General features: G+C 50.2%; 1 protein-coding gene across 1 annotated transcript; it reads right to left on the bottom strand.

Moving 5' to 3' along the window:
- Window positions 1–2082: 2082 nt before the first annotated feature.
- Window positions 2083–14833, bottom strand: CAV3 (caveolin 3). Its single transcript, XM_043587995.1, has 2 exons — window positions 14602–14833; window positions 2083–2862 (listed from the first exon to the last, which is right to left on the bottom strand). The coding sequence occupies exons 1-2, from the start codon at window positions 14713–14715 to the stop codon at window positions 2521–2523; spliced, it is 456 nt and encodes a 151-aa protein (XP_043443930.1). The 5' UTR covers window positions 14716–14833; the 3' UTR covers window positions 2083–2520.
- Between the last annotated feature and the right edge of the window lie 12643 nt (window positions 14834–27476).

Here is a 27476-nt window from a genome sequence, read left to right as displayed (position 1 = left end):
GGTTCGTGTTCATTCCTGGGCCCACTAACTCACACTCTGGAGCTGGGACCCTAAAACTGCGTTTTCAGCAGGACTCCCTGATGAGCTGAATGTAGCCAGAGAGTGAAACTCTGCCTCCCTCCTCTGGCCTGTCCCCACGGTCCCCCAGTGTGCTGCTCTTCCTGCTGCTTCTCAAGGAGATTCTGGAAGGAACAGAACTCCTCGGCCATACGTGCGTCTTAAATGCGTGTCCTTTCTCCAGCTCCGTGAACTTCATGGATAGTTGAGCACATGTTATAGTCTGCCCCTAGAGAAAGGGAGCAAGCTTGAAAAATTGGAGTTGTAGTCAAATCAGGTTATAGAAAATGCCAAGATGGTGAAAAATCTCTGTGTAACCCAAGATTCCAAGTCTGAAACTGATGGGCTAATGTTTGAAAGGGCAACCCCTTCGAGGAGGATGTAAGTAATACTGACTTTAAACCTTTTCAGCAGGACGAGGCTGGGCTCATTGAGTCCCCCTGAGAATGGGAAGAGCCCCAGAATAGAGCAAAGAGAGGTGGGCTAGAGCTGCTGTGCTCGAATGCTGGCTAGCTGTGTGCCTTTTGGCAAGTCTGCTGACCTTTCTGGGCTGTCACTTCCCCACCTGGAAACAACCAAGGGATGGCTACTGAAGTGTTCAGAAGTAAAAATACTGATATCTGCGGCTTATTTAAAAACGCATAAAGAGGTGTGCCTGGGTGGCTCAGTTGGTTAAGCATCTAATTCTTAGTTTTGGCTCAGGTTGTGATCTCACGGTTTGTGAGTTAGAGCCCCATGTCGGGCTCTGCACCAACGGCCTGCTTGGGATTCTCTTTCTCTCTTCCCTCTCTCTGCCTGTCTCTCGCTTGTGCGTGCTTGCTCTCTCAAATAAATAAACATTAAAAAAATTATAAAAATGCATAAAGAAAACCGAGGATGGTGGGTGTCAGAGGTGTGACAAAGCCTGGATGGTGTGCGTATGGGTGTTCATGGCAAACCCTTTCAACTTTCCTCTGTGTTCGAAAATTTCGTGATAAGATGCTAGAAAAAACAAAAACAGGCAAAATTTTAGGGCTGAGATGGACATTAGAGATCATTTTATGGATGATAAAATTGAGGCCAGAAGAGGCAAGTAGGAGAAGAGACAGGACTGGAACTGAGGCTGCCTGCTCCCTGTCTTTCAATCCACTCTACCATACTGCCCACCACCTCACCCCCCACCCCCAAAGCCCTCTTGGGCTCATGGCCAGGCACCAGTGAGGTGATGCCTCTGAAAATCTGCTGTGCAACCATAATTTTATGAGACGTAAGTGGGTATTGTATGAAAAAAAAAAAAGTGGGATTGAGACACACTGGCCTAAATAGATTTCTTTACTGCAGGACTTGTCAGAGCCTTTAATGTACTCATGTCTATTGAAAATCTCTGAGAGAAATAGATAGTATTTTCCAGAGAAATTTAATCACAAAATCCGTACCCACCTTTTTTTTTTTTTTTTTTTTTTTTGAGGACTAAGATCTGGATAACACTCTTGGGAAAAGCATCTCTGAAGAATGTGAGATTGCTATTTTTCCCCCCAGTGGGGTTAGGTGACATGCCTCTGCTGTTGTTTTTTATGTCCGTAGTGGGTCCACACGTGCACAAACTGGACCTTATGCCTTCATCACTTCTCTGAGGGCTGAAGGCATATGTGTGCCAAGCAGCAATGCCAGGGGCTTGGTGTCTGGTGAGCCAAAGGGGAGGTTCACAGGGTTCTGAACCCAAGTCCTGCCCTCAGTGGTGCCCAGGGAGGGTCTCCTGCCCCTTCCAGCCCAAGGGCCATTTTCTTCTGTTGGTGACCACTGGCTGGCCCAGGGCAGCAGACCTCGGTGGGAATATAACCTCCTAAGAAACACAGGGGAGCAGGATACCCAGACAACAAGAAGAAGCCCAAGAGAAACCAAGTTCTGTTCTGGCTCTTCAATTTCGCAGAGAGAAGGACCAACCAACTTGCCCCGCTTGTTCTTCGGGGCAGTGAACTGTATTTTTGGAGCTCATCAGGACACACACCTACCTTGCGGACACACAAAAACACAGCGTTCCCAAAATGCAGCCGAAACCCTTTATTGGAGCCACCCTCCTAATGCCAAGAGTCACTGGTAGCCTCCCTGGGCGGCGTGCATCAACAGGTTGACTCCGGGTGGGAACGGAGTGCTGGTTTATGCTGTTACAGTCCCAGTGAATGCAAAGACTTGCACAGTAGCTGCCTTTTAGCAAATTACCTTTCCTCGTGCCCGGTCACAGGGGCATCGAGGCGGGGCGGGGTTGGGGGGCAGAGCGAAGGGCCACTGTGCTTCTGTGGCGGGGCTGTCTTTTCTTTCTGGGTTCCCTACACGGTGTGCTCCCATCTTGGGGTGGGAGGTGTGGGGGGGAATAGCAGTCCCTAAAGAGAAAGAGCTCGCCGGCAGGCCCATGGAGAAGTACGGTGGGGCCAGCCTCCCCTGACTCCCCCTGCTGCCCGGCCACCCCTACCGCCCCACCTGGCCTCACACTTCCTTCCGCAGCATCACCTTGATGTTGCTGCAGATCTGGCCCAGGGCGGCAAAGAGCGGGTTGCAGAAGGTACGGATGCAGAGGGAGTAGATGTGGCTGATGCACTGGATCTCGATCAGGTAGCTCTTGATGCACGGCACCACCGCCCAGATGTGGCAGAAGGAGATGCAGGCGAACAGGAAGCCCCAGAGCAGGGCCAGCGGGACTCCCAGCAGTGTGGACAGCAGGCGGTAGCACCAGTACTTGGAGACAGTGAAGGTGGTGTAGCTCACCTTCCACACTCCGTCGAAGCTGTAGGTGCCCACGGGCTCCGCGATCACGTCTTCAAAATCCACCTGCAGGGGCGGGAGGGGCAATCCTCGGGTCACAGCGTCCACCCACTCCTCGGGCTTTGGGGTGCCAGCCTCAGGACCCTCTGGAGGGCTTGTCACACCTGATGGCTGAGCCCCACCGCTGGGCCTTCTGACCCGCACAGCCGGGGCAGGGCCTGAGACTGCATTTCCAGCGAGCCCCCGGGGGGCTGCCGATGCTTCCCTAGAGCGGTGAGACACAGGGGCTGGTCCAGCCCCCTCATTTCACAGGTGGATACGCAGGCCCTTGGGGAATTAAGTGACTGGCTTGAAGCCATCAGTAATGCAGATGCAGACCTAGAGGTGTGGTTCTCAAATTCTGATATTTTATGATCCTAGAGAGTTGGACAGTCCTAGTCATCCTGGGGGTAAAGAGGACACATCCAGCCAGGCCAATACTTGAAGGTAGCCAGGTGGAGGCAGGGGCATGGGCTGGAACAGCATGTTGGGTGGGGCTAGTACCTAACCACATAGACAGTGTGTGCCCTCAGGGTGATGCAGGTGCTTCTGTAAGGCTGAGGGCAAGCCCGGAGTGGCCAGAGTGGGGCTGGAGAGGCCTGGAGGGACAGTCTGTGATGAACAGTCTCTGAAGGCTTTTTTGCACAGGGGACTGGCTTAGCCAGATCTGAGTTAATTTTTTTTTAATTGAAGTATAATTGATACATAATATTATATTAGTTTCAACATAATGATTCAGTATTTTGATGTATTGGGAAATGATCACCACAGTAAGTGTAGTTAACATCTGTCACCATACATGGGTATAAATTTGTGTGTGTGACGAGAACTTTTAAGATCTACTCAGCACCTTTTGTATGTGCAGCACAGTATTGTTAGATACAGTCACCGTACATCCCCGTGACTTACTTATTTTATAAGTGGAGGTTTGTTCTTCTGGACCCCCTTCACTCGCCACCTACCCCCGCCTCTGGAAACCATCAGTCTGTTCTCTGTTCTCTGATCTGAATTTTGAGCAGCTTGTTGGGCCAGTGGTGGTTGGGAGAGAGGATGTAGGTGGGGTCCAGCAGGGAACTGTCGCAATATTCCAGGTGAGACCTGACAACAGGCTGTTTTGGGGTGATGGTGGGGGGCCAAAGAGAGGCAAACAGGTCTGAGAGCTATTTTAGGATGTGGCATGTGGCAAAGTGAGGGCCATGTCGTCCTGGCTAGCAAAGGTGTCTGCAACTGAGTGTGGTCGAGCAGGCCTGAAGCACTTTGTGCAGCAGACAGGTGCTTCCCTCACTCTAGTCCTGTGGCAACCTCAGACTTTCCTAAGTCTGGCAGCTGGGAGGAGCATGGGCGCTCAGAGAATCTGGTTCACACATTCCACTGAAATGGTGACTGAGGCCCCATTTGGGAAGTGGGAAAAAATAATCAGTAAACCTGGGGGAAAAAACATTGTACTTTCAGCCAAGTCATTTAACTAACCTTTCTTGAGTCCCTGCTATGCATTGAAGACCATCATAGCTTCTTTCTCGCGTGTGATGTCCTTTAGCATCACTAAGCCTTAGCTGTCGTGTCTGTAAAATGGGCCATCTTCCATGTTCCTAGGCTACTTTAATAAAAGTTGGTTGAATGAATGCTCAAACTAATCATACTAATGGTGGAGGGGACACGTGTGGGGGCTGGTGGGGGCAGAGCTCCAACATCAGTCTTCCAGGGTCAACCCTTTCCCCACTTTTGCTGGAGGAAGGGGGGTCCTCTCATCTAGGCATGAGGTTCAAAGTACTTTTCGTTATAAAATTACATAGCCACATTGCAGAAAATTCAGGCAACAGCAGAAAGAAACAAAAGCACCTCCAATTTGTATTTCCCTAGTACTAACGATGTCATTGCTTTAGTACTTTCCTTTCCAGGGTAACTTTTTGGGGGAGGGGTTGGACATATCCATGTTGCACGTACAATGGTGGGTCCTGTTTTTCTCATGTGACTAGATTCTGAGTTCCTGTGCCATGCCTCAGATCCCCGGATCCCCCTGGAGACATCGGAGGATGATGCCCCATCCAGGGGATGGTATGTTTATGGAGAACAGAGTGGATGTGCTGATATTTCAGGCTACAGGTGATGCGGAAAGCTGACTCAGGGAGTCAGTAGGGCCTTCCAGGACGCCCCCCACTCCCACCTCCCTAAATCTCAGCCTCCAGCTTTCTCTTCTGGGGTTTCAGCAGAAGTCATTTGTGGCCCCCTGGGTGAAAGGGCAGGGCTGGCGGGAAGAATACAAATATGGTCCTCATCTTCTCAGAAAGATCGCACTTATTCCTGGAGGGCTCCCAGGAGGTGGTGGCTGTCTGGGACTTTGGTGGACTGTGGGATTTGGAGGCAGAGATGGAAAAGTGGTGTGCTGGATATGCGGAAAAGAAGGCCCAAGTTGGTTGGGGAACATCTTATGGCTTTAGACAGTGGATGGAAAGGGCTGACATCTTCTACATCTGGCTTATATGGGGGCAAAGATTCAGAGTTGCTGTTTCTTGGGAGAGCTTTCAAATTTTTTAATAAAAATTTTTTTTATTCTCTTTTTTTTTTTTTTTTGAGAGACAGAAACAGAGCATAAGCAGGGGAAGGGCAGAGAGAAGCGGAGACACAGAATCCAAAGTAGGCTCCAGGCTCTGAGCTGTCAACACAGAGTCCGATGTGGGGCCTGAACCCACAACCCATGAGATCATGACCTGAGCCAAAGTCAGACGCTCAACTGACTGAGCCACCCAGGCACCCCAGAGAGCTTTCAAATCTGAGAAGATGGGGAGGATAGGTCTCGGAGAACTATTCCAGCCCTGACCTGGGGACACCCATAATGATTACTGAGGTGCAGTTAGATCCCTGGGGCATGGATCTTGGATTGAGGAGTTCTGACCTCTGCAGCCTGCCCCTCCTCCATCATGGCCGTGCCTCAGCCTGATGCCTCTTAGCACCCCGGCTGGCTTCTGGAGCATAGTGCAGCCCCAGGACCTTTGCCAGCAGAAGGAGACATTAGGGTGGAGACGTGCCTCCCTGCCTTTGTCCCAGCAGGCACTTCCTCCTTCCTTCCCTTTCCCACTCAGTGCCTGCGGCCTCCCCTGCCCTTCTTGTGGCTGTTCCTTAGGATGGTGTACCCCTGACTCACAGATTCCCCAGGCCTGCCTCCTCACCTCACGGGAAGCCACACAGCCCAGAGGTGGGAGGGAGCAGGGCCCAGACTGAATCAGGTGTCCTGATTCTAATCTAAGCTCTGCAGGCTGCCCCAGCTGGGGCCAGACCCCAAGGTGGATTCTCACTGTGGAGCATCTGAGGTCTGGTCCTTGTCGACCAGAGAGACCTGCCCCATGGCAGAGCTCCCAGCCCCTTATTTAAAGCCAGCTACCCACCCTGCTCCTCTGTAGCCCAGCCTGTCTTGTTGGTCTAGTCTAGCGTTTTCCGCCTTTCAACACCTTTGAGTATTTGTGTCTGGCCTCTAAGAGGCTGAAGAGTGGAAAAGAACCCTGTCTGAAGTCACGCTGCTGAGGCTGGAGTCTAGGTCTGCCACTAACTGGCTCTGTCAACTTCAGCAAGTGTCTGAGCTTTTCTGTGCCTCAGTTTCCTGGATTCATCTCATAAAGTTTGTTGGAGGATTAAATAAGACATCTAAATACTCAGAAAACTTCCTGGCACAGAATACCTGGTTCATAACTGTTAGCTCATGTTGGTTGTTACGGAGTGCTCACTTCGGGAGGATGTTCGAGCCCCGAAGGTGGCTTTGCACCCCAGGGCAGGTGCCACTCTGATGAGTGACTTTGGTAGATGACTTACCTCTTTGAGCTTCACTCCCTCAACTGCAAAAATGCATTTGCAATGTCTTACAATCTTGTTATGAGGAATAGAAATAATTTATCACCAATCCATCCATTTGTTCCCCACCATCTAGTCACCTACCTATCTCCCATCCATCCATCCATCCATCCATTGATCCATGGATCTCCCCATCCATTCACAGACACCCATGCCTGTCCCCCATCCCAACACATACTTATTCAGCACCTACTTTGTGCTAGGCATACCACCTCTTGGGCAATGCTCAGCCCAATCCCTAGCACGTGGTAGGTGCTCAGTGAAGGTAATTATTTGTTCAATTGTTCTGAAGTTCCTATGCAAATATATCTCAGAAAATCTGTTGACACCCCAGATCCTAAGTACAGTAACTCTCCAGCCTACCTAGTCATAAATGTGTGTGTGTGTGTGTGTGTGTGTGTGCACGCATACTTCTGCCTCTTTTCCCTCATTTGCTGTTTACGGTAGTAATCTTACTCCCAGGGACCTCTCTGTTGCGTCGTTTAATTATTATTACTTTGCAGAAGACATTGATGCTGACATTTGAATTATTGCTCATGACGCCTTTGGGCACTGAGCATGGGGCGACTGCTCCGTTTTCTGGGAATCAGAAAATGTGTTCTCAGAGGGATGGGCTGTGCTGTCAGGCCCAGCTGTTTGAGCACTGGGCCAGCTTTGTCCACAGCACCTACTTTGGGGAGGTATTTATAAGACCCGGCTCAGGCAGGGATAGGCAGTCATGCCAGTGTATCAGAAGCACACAGTGACTTCATTTCTTAATTCCTTTCTAAAGCGGAGAGGAGATGGCTTTTTCTGGGAAGGTGGTTGGGTGTGGGCTGGATCCATCAAAAGAGCCTCAGGGCTTGGTGTGCAGCTGGAGGGAAGGGCAAAGGGTGGGAAGGGTGAATGTAGCTGTTCGTTCAGTTGGTGTCCCCTTCTCTGGCGTATTTATTTTTGGAACAGCAAGAGGGCCAGTTGATTAATCGGAACCAGCCAACGTGGCCCCCGCTGTCTCCCAAGAGGGCAGGGAAGGTGCAAGACAGCAGATCCAGGCATTGCCGGAGGATTCAGGGAAGGCCAGCAGCCACCCCCTGTCAAAAATACCTCCCCAGATTCCTGTATGACTCAGTCCTTGGGCATCCAGGGCCCTGGACAATGCAACGTTTATTTATTTTTGAGAAGAGAGAGACAGAGTGGGGGAGGAGAGAGAAAGAGGGAGACACAGAATCTGAAACAGGCTCCAGGCTCTGAGCTGTCAGCACAGAGCCCGACACGGGGCTAGAACTCACTGACCCCAAGATCATGACCTGAGTCAAAGTCGGACGCTCAACCGACTGAGCTACCCAGGTGCCCTGGCCCTGGACAATTCAGATAGAGTATCTGTGGCGGGAAAATCGCTCTAGGCAGGGGGATAGACATCTGGTTCCAGTCTCCACTTGACCACTGAGTTACTGTATGGCTTTGGGCATGGTAGTTTCCCTCTCTGGGCCTCCGGTTTTTGTTTTTGTTTTTGTTTTTTTTTTAACTCTACACCAGGAGGATTGGGCCAAGATTCCTAGTGACTCAGAGTTAGATTTGGAGTCCGAACACCCAAGGGGGAGGCTTAGTTTTGCTGGGTCTTCCTTTTCCTACCCATTGCCTTGCTGCCTAAAGGGCGGTCCATGGCCAGTGACCCTCTTCTCAACAAGGTATGTATAGAAGTTGAGAGTAAGCATTTAAAAACAGTCACAGAAATTTGAGCCAGTAATTTTAGGTCTGTTAAGTCTAAAGATAATAAAAATTGGGGCTTACACTGGAGATGCCCGTTTTTCATTTCACCTCCGTGGTCATACATTTTTGTTGAATTTTACAAAAGTATTGGTGTACCACAGATTGAGATTATAATGATAAAAACTGGCCCTTCAGCTGGATAATTTGAGAAGCATTGGCATATACAGTAGGAAGCTAAAAGTAGGTGTTAGCTGTAAAACAGCTGAAAAATGGCAAAGTTTTGCTTCTCGAGTTGTAAGTGGTAATAACAATAGAATTGTGTACAGTCTGGGATAACCAGTGCACTGCTCCCAATTTGGCCCTTGTAGGTGTTGGTTTCTGGCCATGTATCTTATATTTAGTGTTCTGTCCACCTTTGGTGGGTGGTTAACCAGTCTCCAAAGATGACCCCCAGTTAGTCATGGCCCTGAGGGTTTGTGCCCTTGCCTCTTCTCATCCCACACTGAATGTGGGCTTGCCCCATGACTTGCTTTAATCACCAGGATGCAGTAGAAGGGTTGATGTGCCAGGTCTGGAACTAAGCCTTACAAAGGCCTGGAAGTCTCTTCCTTGGGGAGCCTCGAGGCACCAAATTAAAAGTCTACTTTTATGCCCTGATGTAGAGACTGGTGGAGTTAGAAGTCCATTACTTTACCTTGCTCTAGAATCTGGGGGAGATGCCACATGAGGGAGAGACCCGGCCAGCCCAGCATCCCAGCTTAGCCCTGCCTTCCATCCATCCCCACCAAGGCACCAAGCATAGGAGTGAGCCGTCTTGGGTGTTCCAGCTCAGCAGAGGTCCTCGGTGGCTGCCGCTGCCTGAGAGGCCACCAGTGAGAGCAGTGGAACTGCCCAGCTGAGTCTAGTCAACCCACAGAACTGTGGGAGACCATCACTTGGTTGTGGCTTTATACCACTGAGTTTTGGGATGATTTGTTACACAGCGATAGATAACTTATACAGTGCATCTCTAAGGAAAGCTGGATTCCAGGTTTATTTTCTACAGGACAAGAGAGACCTGTTTGTACTTGAAAGTGCAAAACATTCACCAGCCATGCTGAATAAAAATTTCTGATGGCAGAGCCCAGAAATGTGCATTTTAACCAGGTCCTCAAGAAAGAGGATGCCATTTTGAAAAAACTAGATCAGTTAATACCTAGGAGTCCCCATAACACTAAATTGTAAATACTTCATTGTGAGTTCATGCAATGTAGCCCTTTCTAGAGGTACTTGACAGAGGGTAAGACCAATAAGGAATGACTGGCCAGCTCTCCTGTCTCCCTTCTTCCTTTTCTTTCTTCTTTCACACCCAACATCCTTGTCCACCCACATCCTTGTTGATGTTGTGGCTTTTGCTTATTTTGTTCCCTTTTTTTCAAAAGCCTTATTTTCCCTTTGCACATTTTAATTTTTTTCCCATTTGTACATGCACCTGGGCTACCACCTCCCCGTGAAGGTGGCTCCTGATTTTCCCAGACGAGAGTAAAATCTTCCTCCCTAAACCCCGTGACACTTCATCGGGCACTTATTTATGGCGTTTAGCACCTTCTCCCAGATATTCTCATGATTTTAGTCTCATCCTCTCTGTTGGGTTGGAGTCTTCTCCAGAGAAAGTACCAGGTCAGTTTCATCTTTCTGCAGCAGAATGTCCACATGGGCCCCAAATGGGAGCAGGGTTCACAGAGCTGGTGGCTACTGGGTCTTCTGGTTGTTTGTTAGCCTGAGCTGATAGGCACAGGGTGTGGTTTGTGTGTTTTCCCAAGGGAGAAGGGTGTTTAGCGGCAGATGTCGGTTGCAGGTGGAGTGGGAACAAGTAGGATGGGCTGGGGTCAGGTCTGTCCCCCTGTTTGACCTTGAGTGGCCGAGGGGAGAGCAGTTGAAGACTGAGGCTGAAGAGGCTGTGTGATGCTTTGGGCTCAAGCATTCCTTCCTGCCTAAGGGTGTGAGTGCCTCAGTGCGGGTTAGGGAGACGGCCCTGAGCCCTCTCAGAAATAACTCAGAGGCCTTTGTGCTGGGACTGAGGTCCTGCAGGAATGCATGGAAAGAGGGCTGGAGGTTTACAACATGGGTCTAAAGGGAACAGTGGAGAACCCTGGGGACTGTTGCTGTACATTAACACCTCCCTCAGCCTGGCAGGGGGGGTTTATGCGCTGTGGGTCTGTCTGGCTCATCCCCAACTCCTCTGAGCACAGGACCTGGTGCATAGCAGGCGCTCAGTAAAGATTCGTGGAAGCGGTACTCTGTGAGCGGCGGTGACGTGGAGGGCGGGGCGGAGGGAACTGAGTGTGTTCATCCCAGGTCCTTAGCTCTAATCCCCATGAGCCTTTGCCCAAGACCTAGCCCTGAACCTTGGGGACCACAGTTCAAGTCTGTTAGGCTGGACAAGGCTCTCCCTCTGCATCTGGCACTCATTTTCCAGCCCAGGTTCAAGAGCAGTACCAGGCCTTACTCGGAGAAGTTTGGGGAAGTTTTGACTCTGGATAAAGTCAAACAGAGCGCCTCCCATCTGCTGGGGGTCCAATCCACATCACCATGGGTCTATCTCCTGCTCTGCATCCTATATGAAACCTCAGCAGCTGTTTGCAGAGGGGACAGGTCTTCCTCTTCTCCACCCAGCGTGTGTCTACACCAAGATTCAGGCCAGAGAGGGAAAGGGATTTCCCTGGAGTCACACAGCGAGCTAGTGTCAGGCCTGGGACTAGAACTTGGGTCTCTGTAGCTCAGTCTTATTCTAGGATCTTACTGTGTCTCCCATCCTAGGCCATGAGGAGCCTATTAGTCCTCATGACCACCCTGACAGGCCCCTCCTGAGCCTTCATCTCAGCCTCTGCCTTGTTTCTCTTTCCGTCTCTCTTGCCTCCTCACTTCCTTTTCCTTCCTCCTCCCTCCTTCTTGTCTTTTTCCCCAGTTGATCAAAGAAGCCGAGATGCCCCAGGCTCCTGTTCAGACAGACTGGCCAGGCCACCCCCCCCCCCACTACCCCCCCCCACCCCCTGCCAATTCCTGGCCAGCTCTCCTGTCTCCCTTCTTCCTTTTCTTTCTTTTTTCACAGACCATACACAAACCTGAAGTCTACTTCAACCTGTTTGTGCTATTTATCCAACTCCGTTTTATGATCCTCGTCCTGAATTTCAAAACTTTTTCATTTCTCAGTTATTAAAAACAGAATAACTCCCCAAGCCAGGGAGCGTCCAATAAATATACCAAATAATAATCTCCTCTCGACAAGGTTATTTGCAGGGCCTTTTAAAAGCTTAGCCTTTGAGGGCTGTTTTCTGGGGTTCAGGAGAGACAGGTCTCAGCCCCAGGGGAGAGTTGTGTAAACAGCCATGTCTGTATGGCTGCCCCCATCCCTCACTGAGATTATAACCTGAGCCTGGAGCCTGGAGCCCGTTCACTCCAGGCTCAGTAGGGCCTGAGAGCCTCTCTACACTTGTCACCTGTTGTGGGTCTCTTTCAGAAGCCACGTTCTCCCTTGGGGTTCTCTTCTCCACCCCAGCAGCTGCCTAGGGACCGCCAGGGGGGAACCTGGTTGTAAAAGCTGGCCCATGGCTTCGCTGTCCTGTCCTGCAAGCTCTTCCAGGCTCCAACTCCGCTCACACTTGTCACACCCTTGCTGCACACCAGTTACTGTATTAGGCACTTTCAAATCCTTTATTTTCATTATACTTTTATTGCACAGGGCTGCTCTGAGAGTCCTTTACCCGGTGGAGTAAATGATATTATGCTCATTTTACAGAGGAAAACTCAGGTTCTGAAAGCCTAGGTGACTTGCCCAGGGTCACTGCTTTGAGGTAGAAGAGAGTAAATTTGAAAGCAGGTCTGTTAAAGCCGAGTTCGGGACTATGTCCTCCAGACTGCACTGCACAAACCATGATGAATACTGTTTTACATGCGTATAGTAATTTCCCCCTTGTAGCTCTTCTCACTGTGCCATAATTACCCTATTTCTGCCACTAATGATACAGATAAAGACAGTCACAGCATAACATGAGCTGTTATGGAGAAGTGCCCTGAGGGAAGCAGGGGCATGGAGGAGGGAGTTACTGACTGCCTGGGGGAGCTGAGGCAGTCTTCCTGGAGGAGGTGACCTTTGAGCTGGGTCTTCAAAGCTGAGCAGGGCATTCACCCCAGGGAAGAAGGGGGTGGGGGTTGCTCCTGGTACAGACACAGGAGTATGTTCTGGTTGGTATGGCCAGCTCCTGGCTTGAGGGCTGGAAGGTGGAAGAAGGTTGCGGCCGGATTGAGTTGGGGCTTGAAAGCCATGGCCGAGAAGTTAGACTTTATCCAGCATGGGAGGTATTCTTCCAGAAGAAGATAACGCAGGGGCTGTGTTTCCGAGCAAGCCCAGAGCCACGCTGTCTAATGCAGCGGTCACGAGTTTTGGGCACTTGACCTATGACCAGGGCAACAGAAGAATTCTAAATCTTGTTTCATTTTAGTTCAAACATGAGAAGTGATACTTAATTCTGAGATTGGAAAACTTTTTAAAATCTTTGCAACAATTTGGGTGTGTTGAATTGATTTCAGCTGCGCAGTTTATGAGATCTAAATACAGGACAAGGATTTCTGATAAATTTGGAATCTGAACTGATATGCAGTGTAAGGGAAGGATACATGGTAGACTTCAAAGATGAACAAAGACTGTATAATAGTACGTTGATAATTGTTTTTTATATCAATTACATGTTGAAATGATACTATTTTGGAAATATTAGGTTAAATAGAAAAATATCATGAAAATTAATTTCATCTGCTTGTTTTTTCTCCTTTAAGGGGCGCCTGGGTGGCTCAGTCGGTTAAGCGACCGACTTCGGCTCAGGTCATGATCTCGCGGTCCGTGAGTTCGAGCCCCATGTCGGGGTCTGTGCTGACAGCTCAGAGCCTGGAGCCCGTTTCAGATTCTGTGTCTCCCTCTCTCTGACCCTCCCCCATTCATGCTCTGTCTCTCTCTGTCTCAAAAATAAATAAACATTAAAAAAAATTTTTTTTTAAATAAAATCATGGCGCCGGGGTGGCTCAGTCATTTAAGCATCTGACTTCGGCTCAGGTCACGATCTCACAAGTTTGTGGGTTCGAGCCCTGTCTGGCTCTGTGCTGACAGCTCAGAGCCTGAGGTCTGCTTTGGATTCTGTGTTTCTCTCTCTTTCTGCCCCTCCCCTGCTTGTGCTCTGTCTGTCTGTTTCTCTCTCTCAAAATAAATAAATGTTAAAAAAATTTTTTTTGAAAAAATAAAAATCACGGCTACTAGAAAAATGTAAAATGTAAATGTAAAATGACATCTGGTGATTGTATGATGGGTTGCATTACATTTCTATTGGACAGGGCTGATCTGTGATTCTGATGCATTTAGTTGGACTCTGGAGGCCCCAGGCACCTGCCCTTTTAAAAGCCCTTCCAGTGACTCTGATGCCAGTGGTTGGCCACCCTGCTTCCAGGAATTCTGCTGTAGGAAGATCCCCGTGGCTACCAACTGGAGGTTAGAGGGAGGGTGTGGGCCCGGAGGCAGTCAGGCTGCTGGGGGCATCCAGATGAGGAAAGGGGCTGACTCAGGCAGTGGCTGTTGGGGAGACTCCCCAAAGGCCCGGTAACCACCCTCTGAGTGGTCCCTTCCAGGGGCCTGGGTGCGTCTGAGAGGCCTCTGCCCTGGCCTGGCCGCAGGACCTGGCATGAGCACTGGGCACAGCCCCCACACCATGGGCTGTGGACATGGGGTAGTACTCTGGGGAGATGAGTGCCCCCACGAGTGGCTGCCAGCCCTGCTGGAAGCCACCTTTTGGGGATTAACCCCACGCCCACCATGGAGACCGCAGACATGACCCCTGGCGTGAGAAAGAGCCCAAGTCGGCCACCCGCTGGTCTCCATCCTGGGACAAGGGCCAGGCGCTAATGGGAAGAAGCTCAGAGGAGTAGGGAGGCACTCTGGTCTGTGACTTGTCTCCCCGCCCTGGGCAACACCTGCGTCACGTTTGTGCGGCTGAGGTCCTGCTCTTGTTTATGCTAAATGTTCCTTGGGGGGTGTACATGCTGGCTTTTGAGGGAGGATTTGGAGAAGACAGAGGAACAGGGCCTCTTGTCGGGGAAGCCGGCTGTATGTGGAGCAGAGCCCTCCCCCGTCCCCCGTCCCCCGTCCAAACATTCTGCAGACCCGACACCCTCCTGGCGGTGGCACCCAGGCAGGCCCGCCGATCCTACCTTCACTATGTCCTCGTTAATGTTCTTGGGGTCTCGGTTCACCAGGTCGATCTCCTTGCAGTGGATGTCCTTGACAATCTGGGCCTCCAGGTCTGTGTGCTCTTCGGCCATCATCGCGGAGCTGGGGGACCACAGGAGGAGGTCTGAGCCGTGTGGCCAGCGGGGCTGAAAAGACTTGGGGCAGGGACACGGTTTGGTGTCCCCAGACTTGTGCCCCTGCCGGCTCAACAGGCCCCACCCAGCATGCCAGCTGACAGCTGTCCCACATAACTTCAGCCTGCCTCTCACTAAAGCCTCCGTGGCAGGCCTCCAAGCTAAAATTAAGACTGGAGCTCTGCTGGAAGGCCCAGCACTCCCTACAGGGACTGCCGAGGGCGCAGGGCCTCACCCGAGAGAGCAGAGGCTCTGGCATCTGTGGGCCATGGGGCAGCTCGGCGGTTGGAGAGGGTCCTGGAATTCGCACGGCTGCCATCAGCATTTGGGCTTCTCTGGGAGGGGGGTGGGGTTGGTCCTCAGCTCCGCCTCTTGCTGACTGTGAGCTTGGGCACGCCTCTCCTCTCTGGTCCACCAGGTTCCCACCCGTGGAATGGGGCCGTGGCGAGAACCTTCTGCCTACCCTCTCGGAGAGGAGGAGATGAGCTCCTGTGCGGGAAAGGGCTTCGGGAATGGAATTACTGTCCAGCAGGGATTCTCATTGGGGTAGTTAGTACCTGGCCTTGCTGTTTGGTGGCCTGGAGCAGGGCTAACTTTGTCCCACTTCTGGAGTTTTCCAGGGAAGCAGACCGTTGATGGGGCAGCGCACACTCCCATGCCCTCTTGGTACCACATGGAGGGGATAGGAGGTCCACATTCATGCTGCCCTTTGTCCTGCCCCCCCCCCCCGGTGACAGCTTCCAGGGTGTCCACAGGCCCCAGACTTTGCATGGGTGTCAGCGGGATGCACCTGTCTTAGGTGCCTGCTCACTTTTCCTGGGTCCTCCTCCAACTCGGCCGTCACTCAAGGCCTCTACAGCCTGAGGGGTGAAGAGTCGGAGTCCCCAGCTTCCAGGGGCTGTGCATCCGTTCATCCATCTGCCCACTCATTCATTCAGGATTTGTCAACAGCTGGGGATAAACAGAGCAATCAGGCTCTGTTCCTGCCTTGAGGAACTCACAGTCTAGGAGGACAGTATGATTCAAAAACAAGTAATTATAATAGGGTGTGGCAAGTGCTACGGATCAGAGATATTTTACAAAGGACTTGCCTTTGAGGTCCACAGGAGGCAATAGCTTACTTTGAGGGAATCAGGGAAGGCTTCCTAAAGGAGGTGCCTTTGGGGTTTGTTAAAGGGTAAGCAGGAGTTCACTATCTAGAACCTCTTGGGTGGAAAGACCATAAGTTTCAGAGGGCCAGTGTGAACTAGGATGCTGAGCCGTGTGCAGTGGCTGGGGCCTGGGTTGTCTGGCAGGGGCAGGGCAGGTGATGGGGCTCAGCTCGGGCCTATGTGGGAAGGACTCAAATGTCATACTAAAGAGTAGGGATTTGGGGCCCCTGGGTGGCTCAGTCTGACTCCTGATTTCAGCTCAGGTCATGATCTCATGGTTTGTGGGATGGAAGCCCTCATCAGGCTCTTGCTGATAGCATGGAGCCTGCTTGGGACTCTCTCTCTCTCTCTGCCCCCCCCCCCCCCATCCCACCCCTGTTCGTAGGCGTAGGCACTCTCTTTCTCTCTCAAAATAAATAAATAAACAATAAAAAGCGAAGCCATTGAAGACCTCGGCACAGCAGGTGGTCTTTTTCGGAATGATGTGCGAGGAAGATCACTGGTGATCAGAGCTGAGTGAGTCTGAGGCAGGAAGACAGTCAAGGTGACCACGGCGTAAAAGCCGGGCTCTGCAAGTAACTGTGCTCGGCTATCGCTAATAAAATGCGAGATATTAGTGGCTGGTGCCAGGTGGGGGCTTTTCTCCCCCTGTCACATAGTACAGAACTACTGTGGTAGCTCCACTGTGGCATCAAGCTCCCAGACCTCCCTCTTTCTGTCCTGCTATTCTTACAGCCACCTCCTGGGCACAAGGTGGCTGTTGCTTTTCCAGCTAGCATATGGAAGAAGAAACTGTGGGGAGGTGCGCCAGGAAAAGGCATCGGCCAGCTGAGTCGGCTCCATTCGAAAGCTTTCCCGGAAGTCCCCTTGACAGCTTTTGTTTATTTCTCACCGGCCATCCCTCTCAGCAGACGAGGCTGGGAAATGCAGATTTGTGGGCAGAGCACGTTGGTAGCCTCCACAGTGGTCACTAGGGGTAAATGGCAGGCAACTAGAAAAGTCTATTACTAACTCTTTTAGGAATTACCTGTTTGTTTTCTCCTTCATCCCCCTGCCTGGGCCCCCAGCTCGTGGGAGTATGTACCTTCTCCTGTCAAGAGTTGGGACAAAGAAAGTGTTGCCATATGCCAGGGAGCTCAGCCTGAGTTTGAGTTTTGTCCACTGCGGGGCCAGATGCCCGGTGAAAAGCTAGGGCAACTGAGGCAATGGCATTTCACAAGGGATGGAGCCATCAGGAAGAGGCTCATCCTAAAGTAGAAGCAGTGGTAACAGATCATGGACGTTTGCATTTTTCAGAGATGGCCACATCTCTGCTCTTCCGGTAGGACACTCTCCTTCCACCACAGTGGTCTGTGTTCTTCCTGTTTAATCCTGGCAGGGGGTTAGATGATTGCAACTCCCAGAGCACAGCAGAACTGATGTTATGTGGCTTTTGGGCCAGGCCATAGGACGGAGACAACTTCCTGGCTCTCTCCTCTCAGGATTCCCGCCCTTGAAACTCAGCTGCTCGCTTTCAGGAAGCCCTGACTCGCCCAAGGGGAGAGACCACATGCGAAGGGTCCAGGGCCCCCCAGCTGTCAGCCAGCATCGGCCTGTCAGAGGGGAGAGTGCCTGAGGCTTTGGATGACTCCAGGCCCCGGGCTTCACGTCAGTCCTGAACCTCTGTGCCTTCCGGCTGAAGCCCAGACGTCGTGCAACAGACAAGCTGTTCTGTGTCCTGTCCCAATACCGAAGCCACAGAGTCCACGAACTCAATTTGAGGGTAGCTGGTTTCACAGTCATGGGAACTGGAACAAAGAGTGACACTGGTAGTAACAGCAGCTGCCGTTTGTTGAGGCTCGCTGTGTGCTGCCCCTCACTGGGGGTGTAACAGAGTTGTCCTGTTTGTCACGTTGGAAGGGTTGCTGCCTGGAGATGGCAATCGATGCTGAGGAACCAAGGATGTGGGGCAACTAATGCCCATTTTGGATGTCCAAGGAAGGAAATGCTGTGGCCTGAGGTGACCAGGGTGCACTTTTTGAAGGCGGTGGCACTTCAGCGGGACCAGAAGGATGATTGGATTTCAAGAAGCAGGATGGGGAGAGCTAGAAGCCAGAGGCAGAAAGAGAGCTGTCTCTCTTTTCATTTATGACGATCCTGTTTCCAAAGGCAATGTCGTGGCAACGAAAGAGCATTTAACTCAGGAACTGTCCGTCGTGAGGTCTTTTTTTGCCCCATCACTTGCCACTTTTGTGACCTCGGGTGGGCTTTTTACCTTCTCTGTGCCTAGTGTCCTCACCTGTCCAATTTGGATGGTGAAGCCGGCCGCGTTCCTCACGCCGAGACTCTGTACCTCACACACAGGGACAAACCTCACAGGGCACCAGTGGGCCCTTGTACCCACAGAGAAGATGTTACAGAGAACAGACTGAAAGATGAAGCTTTCAAGTCAACCCTGGGGCGATGCTCCTGACATGAGAGCCCAGTAAAGCAGAGAGAGTGATTTTCTGAAGCCCATTTGGTGTCCGGGGTTTTATGGAGGACGCCGCGTTCTTATTTTAAAGGGTTGTTGTTTGACTTGCTAAGGGAGAGAGGGAAAAAAAATCTTTGCAAATGGGATGTGCAGGAACTCATAAATCTGTGGAATAAGAAAAGGGGAAGTAATGGGAAAGATGATATAGACAGACGCACCAGGAGAGTCATAGCACTACAATCTGAAGACTCAAATAACTATTAGATTTAAGGCTACATTAACCGGCAAGATTGATCATGTCTGCAGATGTCTCCAAGAGAGATAAGGCTAGGATGAGTAGAATAGGAAACCTTTTAGTTTTTCATAGGAGTTTTAGATCTAGGCAGAGGGCATCTATTTTCTGTTTACTATTTGGCTTTTGGAGTCTGCATTTAGCAGACACGTCACAGCATCCTGAGCTGGAAGAGACCCAGTTTCTGCACTCTACAGATGAAGAAACTGTGGGCCCTCTAAAGAGTGTTGGTTGGTGGAGGGGAGAAGTAAGCATTTGGAAACAGAACTGGAAGTAATTGGTCATCTGCCAATCAGCAGGCCACCCCCTCCAAGCTTCAGTGTACTCATCTATATAATGAGGATAATGACACCATCGCCTCTTACCAGATTTTGGTAACAATTCCTACCTGAGATTTTGGAGATTCTTGGAATGCTTTCCAAAGAGGGCAATGTGATGTCAGGATGCATTAATAAAGATATATACCCAGAATGATGGAGGTGACTGACCTACTCCACTCTGCACTGGTCAGTCTACACTTGGAGCCTTGTACACTCAGGCTCCATTCTCTAAGAGGGTTTTGGGGAAGCTAGATCCTATATAGATAGGGTGGGTAAGATGGTACAAGAACTAGAAGCATGTCTTAATGAGAAACAAAGCCATGTCAATTTGGAGAGAAGACTTAGGGGAAGAACAGAAGAACCTTACTCAAATCCATGAACGTTTAAGGGATGAGATTTATTCTGAATGGTCCCAAGGACTGGTGAGTAAGTGGCAGACTTTGGCTTCATTCAAACCAGTGCCTGGCTCACTGTGGGCTTCTTGATAATGACAACTGATGGGATTACTGTTGAGGGTACCGGGAAGCACTCATTCTCAGTTGTCCAGAAGTCTAATAGGCTGCTTCAGAAAGGAGTGAGCTTCCCAAGGCTGGAATTGTTGAGGCATGAAAGGGAGGGTTGGAAAAGTACAGGCAAAAGTAGGCAAACTTGGGGCCAGCAAGTAAATGTTCTAGGCAGGACCAGCTACATAATTTGCAGGATCCAGTGAAAAACAAAAATGCGAGGCCCTTTGCTAAAAATAATTAGGAATTTCAAGACAGTGGCAGCAGAACAGTAAACTAAGGTGTCTTCTAAGCCCAGGGCCCTGGGGGTTGCATGGCCATGAAGTTGCCCCTGGTTTCAGGCTCTGCAGGCCATATAGTCTCTGTCACAATGATTCTGCTCTGCGGGCATAGCACAACAGCAGCCATAGACAGTATGTAAATCAAGGGGCATGATTGTGTTTTGGTAAAACTTTATTTATAAAAATAAGTGGCGACCAGATTTTGGCCCACAGGCTGTATGTAGTTTGCTAACTCTGCTCTAGGGTGCTGAGAGGCTCATTGGAGCCATGGCGGGATGGCACCACAGCAGAGATGTGCTCTCCTGGCCTCATTCTCCCACCCAAGGGGAGACTGTCTCTGCCTCGAGTCCCACCCCTCCTTGCGATTCCTTGAATCCTCATCTCCCTTTCCATCAGGGAATGAGAGTGAGCAAATGAACCCAAGTCACCATATTCCCTGCCAGAGTCCTTACCAAAACAGGAGAGACTAGGAGCCCTGCCCTTGCGTAGGTGGAGTCCACTTTGCCCTGCTGGTGAGAGAAAAGAGGTGGAAGGTTTGCCAGTCTCAAGGGCCAATAGCAACACCCTTAGGAAACCACACTGGAGTGGGCTCCGGGGGAGGGGCTGTGTGTGCCCTTGGAGGAGAGGACTGTTTACTGTTTCCTTTCAGCCCCGGAGCAGGCCTTGGTCTCTGAGAACAGCAGGAGCCTCTGTGTTTGGCACAGCTTCGTTAATGCATAGACACCTGATGTCTCGACGTGGTTCTGCAGGCTGGGTCTCCGCATCTCTTTGAGCTGACCCCAAACCCCATTGATGTTCTAGGCCCTGAAGGCCATGTGTCTGTCTGAAACACCGTGCTGAGCTCTGCCGGGCCGGGATGAGAGAGAGAAGTCTGTTGCTCCCTGTCTCCTTAGTATCCCATAGGACCTCAATCTCTGCTTCAAAAAGGATTGGCTCCAATTTAATTCCACCTGAGCCGCAGATGTGAGCTGCCTGCAGAGTCTCGGTGATTCAGAGAATGTCACCACTTCATAAACAATGCCGCGTTTGAAAACAGGTTGAGGTCAGCTCCTCTGTGTCCACGGAAAGTTTCCTGGGCTCATTTTTTAATTCAACACACATCGACTTAGTGCTGGTGTTTTCTGCTGAGCTCAGCGGACGGGAAACACAGATGAAGAGTGTGTTCCTGCAACAGACACTTACTGGATGTGTGGCGTGTGGCAGGTGCTGAGGATGGGAGGCGAACATTGCAAGAGCTACAGCAGAAGGGACCGAGGCGGCTGCCGCCTGGGAGGACTTCGTAGCCGGGAGAGGCACCCCAGCACCTACAGGCCCCACAGAGTAGGATGAGTTATAGGTGGATACTGGGTATCCAGCACTTGCTTCTCAGGCTGGTGGCAGTGAACTAGGGGACAGCAGCAGAGATTGCTTCTTTTTGCAGGGAAGGAATTATTACCCTCTTCCCCGGGCTTTGTAAAGAAGGGCAGCTTTTAGGGACAACGTTTAAGTACTGACCCCCCAGCACCTGTGAATGTGGCCTGTATTTAGAAATACAGTCTTTGTGGGGCACCTGGGTGGCTCAGTCGGTTAAGCATCTGACTCTCAGTTTTGGCTCAGGTTGTGATCTCGTGGTTTCATGGGTTCGAGCCCCGTATGGGGCTGTTCACAGACAGTGCAGAGCCTGCTTGAGATTCTCTCTCTCTCTCTCTCTCTCTCTCTCTCTCTCTCTCTCTCTTTCTCTGCCCCTCCCCTGCTTGCATGCTGTCTCTTTCTCTCTCTCAAAATAAATAAACATTAAAAAAAATGAAATATGGTCTTTGCGGGGTGATCCAGTTTGTTGAGCTCATTAGGGTAGGTGTTCATCCCGTATGGCTGTGTCTTTATAAAAAGGGGAAATTTGGCCCCAGAGACAGACACACACACAGGGGGAACGCGATGTGAAGGTTGCAGGCAGGTTGCCACAAGCCAAGGAACTACCAGCCTTGAGGAGAGACGCCTGGAATCCATCCTTCCCTACAGCCTTCAGAGGGAGTGTGGCTCTACCGGCATCTTGAGCTGGGACTTGTAGCCTCCAGGACTGGGAGGCAACAAATGTCTGTTTTGGCCATTCCATTTGTGTACTTTGTTACAGAGGCCCAGGAAACTGACACAAGGTAGAAGGGCCCAAACTTCTCACCAAATTTGTTCCCTTTTGCCTCTGCAACAAATGACCACCATAAGGAAGCCTCCATAAAACCCCAGAGGCTGGGACTTGGAGAGCCTCTGGGCTGGTGAACACACGGGGGCGCTGGGAGGGGGCTCAGAAGCTCCACACCCTTCCCCCACACCCACACACCACATATCTCTTCCACCTGACTGCTCCTAAGTTATATCCGTTTATAATACACCGGTCGTCTAGTCGTGTTCCTCTGAGTGCTGTGAACTGCTCTAGCAAATTAATCCAACCCAAGAAGGGGGTCCTGGGAACCTCTCATCCCAGGGTGGTCAGAGGCACAGGTGAAAACCTGGACTTCAGTTTGGCATCTGAAGTGTGTGTAGGGGGCAGTCCTTGTGGGACTCCAGGCAGAGAGTGTCAGAGTTGGGCTGAATTGTAGGACCCCAGCTGGTATAGAATTGCTTGGTGGTCTGGAACAAAACACACACCAGAGGCACGGACTGGGCGTCTTGCCCCGGAGAGGTACTGAGGAGAAAGTGGCTTTGGAGTGGGGGCAAGGGGGCCAGAGGAGATTGGGGGAAGAAAGCTTTCAAACTGAGAGAGGAGGAGGGAGCCAGAAAAGGGGAGGACGCAGAGGGAAAGGCCAGAGTCTCAGATGCTGATTCATCTCAGGGGTTGGAATAGGACAGTCTTTTCCTTTAATCCGGAAACTCAGGTTATCTGGGGGGGTGTTGAGCCTACAGGATGGCCAAGGTTTCTGAGCATATGTTCTGAGGAATTAACTGTAATGGCCCCTTCAGAGACCAAAGGGGACTTGTAGGTGAAACTGATTCATGAGAATCAGAACTGGGAAGTTGTTCACTGACTAGCTTTTTGGAGAATAGTGCCTGGCACCCAGTAGGGGCTCTATAGGTATTTATTGAGTGAATAAATGGAGGTAACTCCAGACGGGTTCGTGTCTGGAAAGAACATAAGAGCAGAAATGCTAAGCCAGAAAATTTATGAACGGAGGATGAAGGAAAGAATCTAGTGCTTTTTTAGGCTCATGTGAGCTCTACAGGTTTAGGACCTGGCACCCATGGGCTTGCTTCCCACGGAGACAAGGCGACAATTTTGAACATGGGTCTAATTCCAATCAAGTTGAACGTCTGCTCTAGCAGGAGAGAAGCAGCTGACAATCAAGGTTTTGCTTGCTTTTGGCTGTTTGGAAGCTATCAGGGGTGATTGATTATTGCTCTGCCTGTGAAATAACTCGTCAGAGGGGAGTCAAGAAACTCTCATGGCTTTCAGCTGGATTCTGAGTACACCTGTCCCCCCTCACCCCTGATCCACAGGTCTGCCTTCTGCAGTTGGAGTTACCCGTGGTCAGTGGGGCCTGGGAGCAGAGGACCCTCCTTCTGAGGTACGGTCAGATCAGGAGTGTTTGATGCTATGTCACAATGCCTGCGACTTTTGCCTCACTTCACCTCCCCATGTAGGCATCTTACCATCTCACATTTTCCACCAGAAGGGTGAATACAGTACAGCAAGATATTTCGAGAGACTCTCTCTCTCTCATAAATAAATAAACTTAAAAAAAAAAAGGGCGGGGGTTGGCGCCTGGGGGGCTCAGTCGGTTAAGTGTTCAACTCCTAGTTTTGGCTCAGGTCATGATCTCACAGTTTGTGAGTTTGAGCCATGCATCAGGCTTTGCACTGACTGTGTTGAGCCTGCTTAGGATTCTCTCTCTCCCCCTCTCTTTGCCCATACCCCATTCTCTCTGTCTCAAAATAAAGAAATAAACTTTAAAAGAAAAGATATTTTGAGAGAGAGAGATCACAATCACAATCACAATCACATAACTTTTATTATAATTTTTTTATATTGTTGTAATTGCTCTATTTTATTATTGTTAATCCCTCACTCTGCCTAATTTATAAATTAAACTTTCTCACAGGTGTATGTATTTGGGGGAAAAAACAGTATATATAGGGCACAGTACCACCTGAGATTTCAGGCATCCCCCGGGCATCTTGGAATGTATCCACCTTGGAAAAGGGACAACTACTGTACTTCTGAATTGACATTCAAGGCTGTTATACTTCTGTTTAACACAGAAAATCTTGAGACGTGTTTGTTTTAAAGATGAGATATGTATTGGGCTGTATAAAATTAGATTCATTCTGGCTCTGCTACATACCCAGTGTGACGTCCAGCGAGCTAATTAATCTCACCATGTCTCAGTTTCCTCCTCTGTAAAATGGGGGTAATTATGTTTCCTAACTCCTGAGATTGAGTAAACACAGGAATTAATGCAAGGAAGGTACAACAGCGCTCAGCACATGGTTAGAGCTTGATATTTTAGTTGCTAATCAAAGGTAGTAATGTTTATTCAAATGGAGGGAGGGGTATGATTTGTTAGTTATTTGTGTTAAACGAGTGGATGGTGAAGTTACATGCCAGGCACTGTGCTAGTCACATCATGTCCGCTCTCTTTGGATCTCTGCCATAACTGTCAGAAAACAGTGGGAGCTACTGAGGTTCAGAGAGGTGCAGTAACATGCCCAAGGTAACACAGCTGCTATGCGATGGTGCTAAGACTGGAACTCAGTGACGCCAAAGGTTTCCCTTGGGCCACGGGGTGATTCTGAAAGAGAAGGAGAAGACCTGTGGTTTGCAACCAAAGGTGGCCTTTTGGTGGGGAGTGGGGACCAGCCTGTGCAGAGATGCTACATAGGGATCCTGGCTTCTATTTTTGCAAGGAGGTTGGAAAGTCCTCGTTTGGAGTGAGAGGTAAGAGATCCTGGGTCTTATTGTGTGAGCACTGTCTGGACTTTCACCTTAGTCAGTCAATCCCTTTTGGGGCTGCAGCTGGGAGGGGAGGTGTTGGGGTGGTTGTTCCTTGGGCATGTCTATTTGTAAACATTTCTCACAGAGATGTATGTTATACCAGTATTCTTAAACTTTTGTGGGCACACATCAACCGGGGCTCTTGCTGAAATGCAGATTCTGGGGGCACCTGGGTGGCTCAGTCAGTTAAGTGAGGACTCTTGGTTTCGGCTCGGGTCATGATCTTGCCATTCGTGAGATCCGGCCCCACGATGGGCTCTGCACTGACAGCTCCCAATCCCTGCTTAGAATTCTCTCTCTCCCTCCCTCTCTGCTCCTCTCCCCACTAAAAATAAATAAATAAACCTATAAAAGAAATGCAGACTCTGACCCAGCAGGTCTAGGGTGGGAGCTGAGACTGTATTTCTGACAGGCTTCCAGGTGACGCTCATGTCCCATCTGGGGACCACATGTGGGTAGCAAAGCATCACACCTCAATTAAAACAAAACACAAAGCAAAACAAAAGAACAACAAAAAACAAAGAAAGCCCAGTGTGAAAGCAATTTCAATTTTATTTCTAACGTGACACTTCTCTCCTCTACCTGGTTGAGGCTGACCCTGGCTGGGAACCAGAGCGGGGAAGGGGATGTGGTCTGGCTTTTCAGTGCCCGGCTCCCCTTGCACCCCATGACCAACACCCTGGGGGGTGATGATGGGCTGTGGGGGCAAAACTCCAAAGGCCTTTTTACAAAGTGAGCGCTATCTATAGCTGTCCCTTCTGAGCTGACAAATGGCAGACACCCCACCCCATTCTCTCTCTGGAGGATGCTTTGTAGGGACCTGTGCCGTGGCCTCCCCAGCTCTACTCTCTGCCTGATTTGGGGTCCTGTCCTTGGTGCACACCCCTTGGTGCCTGGGGATGTGCAGTCATTCTGGGTGTCTTAATGCTGGGGGCTGTAACAAAATGCCATACACTGGGTGCTTAAACAACAGAGATTTCTTTCTTACAGTTTTGGAGGCTGGAAGTCCAAGATCAAGGTGCAGGCCGATATGGTTTCAGGTGAGGGCTTTCTTCCTGGCTTGCAAAGGGATGCCTTCGTGCCATGGAGTTATAAGAACTCCAATCCTATTAGATCAGGGTCTCGTTCTTATGACCTCATTTAGCCTTTATTACTTCCTTACTCCAAGTAGTCACTTTGGGGGTGAAGGCTTCAACCTATTAATGGGCTTGGGGGGTGGGCAGGAACCTTAGTCGAAAGTACTAGGCCCCCCATTCGTGCAGGCTGCTCCTGGTAGCCGCCCACCTTAGGCTTCTCTGAGGGGCTAACCCAGGGCTTATGTTTTGCATGCCCCCAAAGTTTGGGGAACTCTTGGGACTCTTGTCTGGTGTTGCGAGGAACTGCATTAATGCTTAGAGTGGCCTTTGAGATTCTGCAGTTCAGCAGGGGTCCAGCCAAGGAGGAATGCCTATGACTTCTCCTGGAAAGGTTTCCCCAGTCCACCCAAAAGGTTCTCCTGGGCTCCCCCACACTTAGATTGGGAGGCACAGGAAGAACCCCTCTTTCCTTGCCTGTGGGTAAAGGCCTTGGTACCTGCTACTGCAGCAAACCCCCTCCCCAAATTGTTACCCTTCCCTTAGGTGGTGGTGGGTGGTAGGCTTGAAAAATATCCTGTTTGGCCACCTTTTAAACAAACACTTATATAGTACCTGCTAACGCCAGAAGTTGTTCTGCGGACTTTCCTCATACTACCATATTGAATTTTTATAGGAATACTGACACAGAAATGATTATTAGCTTTATTTTTCAGATGAGGAAATCAAGGCACAGAGAGGTCAATTAACCTGCCAAAAGTCACACAGCTTGTACATGGCAGAAGTAATAGTTGAATCCCAGCAGTTGGCTCCAGAGTCAGAGCCTCTAAACCACTGCTCCTACTGCCTCTCAGTGGCTGGGAGGTAGGGGTTGGCATCTCTCTCACTAGTGAAGAAACGAGGGTCAAGAGAAGAAATGACTTTGGTGAGTTTGTGCAACCCAGATTCTAACCTGGGGCTCATGATTCGCAAACCTAGTGCTCTTCCCCTGGCCATTTGAATTTTCAAAACCTTTCAGGCACAGTGAGACCGACAGGACAGAACTGCACACAGACTGGCCCTAAACATACTGTCCTTGACAACAGAGGCTTTTTTGGGTGTCTTGGGTGGGTTTCCCCAAGAACCAACCCCACTTCTCCACCACCCTCTTGGAGTCCTAGCACAAAGATGGCCCGGGGTTTGTCCTACAAGTCCTTCTCCAGAGCTCCTGTCAGAATGATCATTTCAGGAGCCTGGAGCCCCCCAGGCCACCCGAGGGTTGCCATATTTCCTGTGCCCCCTGCTACCTGCACGCCAAACTCACAACCCCATACTCACATTCCCTCATCCTTAGGCCCTGGCACTTGTCATGAGGACTCTGGCTCTCCAGAGTTGCAGAGCCTACGAACACTCTGGGCCATGCTGCCCTCTCTGACAAGTGCCCCCATTCATAAGAACACTATCAGTCCTCTAACAACTAGAATTAAAATCCCAGTTCACCCTGTTGACCATTTTAAATTACAACGAGACAGGCTGGTTGACAATTAAAACCCACTAAAGCATTAGCCCGTGATTGTCTGAAGTCTTTATATCTTCCACACCTGGTAGATGCTGTATAACTATTTGCTGACCTAATGGGCAACTCAACTATCCAAGGAAAATGTAACAGAGGATTCTGGAAGATGCTAAAAGCTTCCTTCAAGGAATT

The sequence above is a fragment of the Prionailurus bengalensis genome, chromosome A2 (genome assembly GCF_016509475.1).
Source record: "Prionailurus bengalensis isolate Pbe53 chromosome A2, Fcat_Pben_1.1_paternal_pri, whole genome shotgun sequence".
Lineage (NCBI taxonomy): Eukaryota > Metazoa > Chordata > Mammalia > Carnivora > Felidae > Prionailurus > Prionailurus bengalensis.
The sequence above is the reverse complement of the archived record's forward strand: the minus strand, read 5'-3'. Positions and strand labels throughout refer to the sequence as shown.